This window comes from Octopus bimaculoides, chromosome 5, assembly GCF_001194135.2.
Source record: "Octopus bimaculoides isolate UCB-OBI-ISO-001 chromosome 5, ASM119413v2, whole genome shotgun sequence".
NCBI lineage: Eukaryota > Metazoa > Mollusca > Cephalopoda > Octopoda > Octopodidae > Octopus > Octopus bimaculoides.
Window position 1 is genome coordinate 25,015,426 of NC_068985.1, and position 730 is coordinate 25,016,155.

At 40.5% G+C, this 730-nt stretch overlaps 1 protein-coding gene across 1 annotated transcript in view; it reads left to right on the forward strand.

The window, feature by feature from the left end:
• Positions 1 to 236: 236 nt before the first annotated feature.
• Positions 237 to 730, forward strand: part of LOC106874392 (uncharacterized) — a 40,097-nt gene continuing 39,603 nt past the window's right edge. The window contains exon 1 of the mRNA XM_014922109.1: positions 237 to 712. Coding sequence (XP_014777595.1) covers positions 237 to 712 — 476 coding nt within the window. The remainder of the gene's footprint in view (positions 713 to 730) is intronic.

The following is a 730-nucleotide window of genomic DNA, read 5'->3' on the forward strand; positions in this document are numbered from 1 at the left end:
GACAAATTTCGATTCAACATCACTTCAACTTCAATCGTTACTGTTCTCAATAAAAGTTTACGTTTTCATTCGCTAACAAGTTCACATTTACTGATGTAAGTAATTTCATCATTTACTAACAGAAGTACGGTTTTGTGTTTCCCTGTTGCTGAGGTTTTTTTTCTTCTGGTACCTTCGATACTGGCTCTTTGGTTCACTGAGTCTCATATATCTGGCAACATGTCAAGCAGCTTACTATGACAACCAGCATGAGGGTTCACATTCATGGTGACCCGTTAGCCGCACAGTTCTCCAACAAGTTACTTGACATTGGAAATGGAAAACTTCCACAAGATCCAGAAGATAATCTGCATCATCTCCCATGTGGCAATATGACTGCCTCCCTTGAAGAACTAAAGAGCAAGGTGTTTCCAAACATTGCCACAAACTACAAAAGTCAGAGGTGGCTATGTGAAAGAACAATTCGGGCACCAAGGAATGTTTCTGTAGACAAGCTGAATTTAAATTTGTTAACTCAGCTTCCAGGACCTGAATGTTCATACAGATCAATTAACTCTGTCCCTGATCAACAACAGGCAACACATTACCCAGTGGAGTTCCTCAATTCACTTCAGCCACCAACATTTCCACCACACATTCTGATCGTGAAAATAGGTGCTCCCATAATGCTATTAAGAAACCTTGATGCACCCAGACTCTGCAATGGAACAAGGTTGGTTGTTAAAACAGC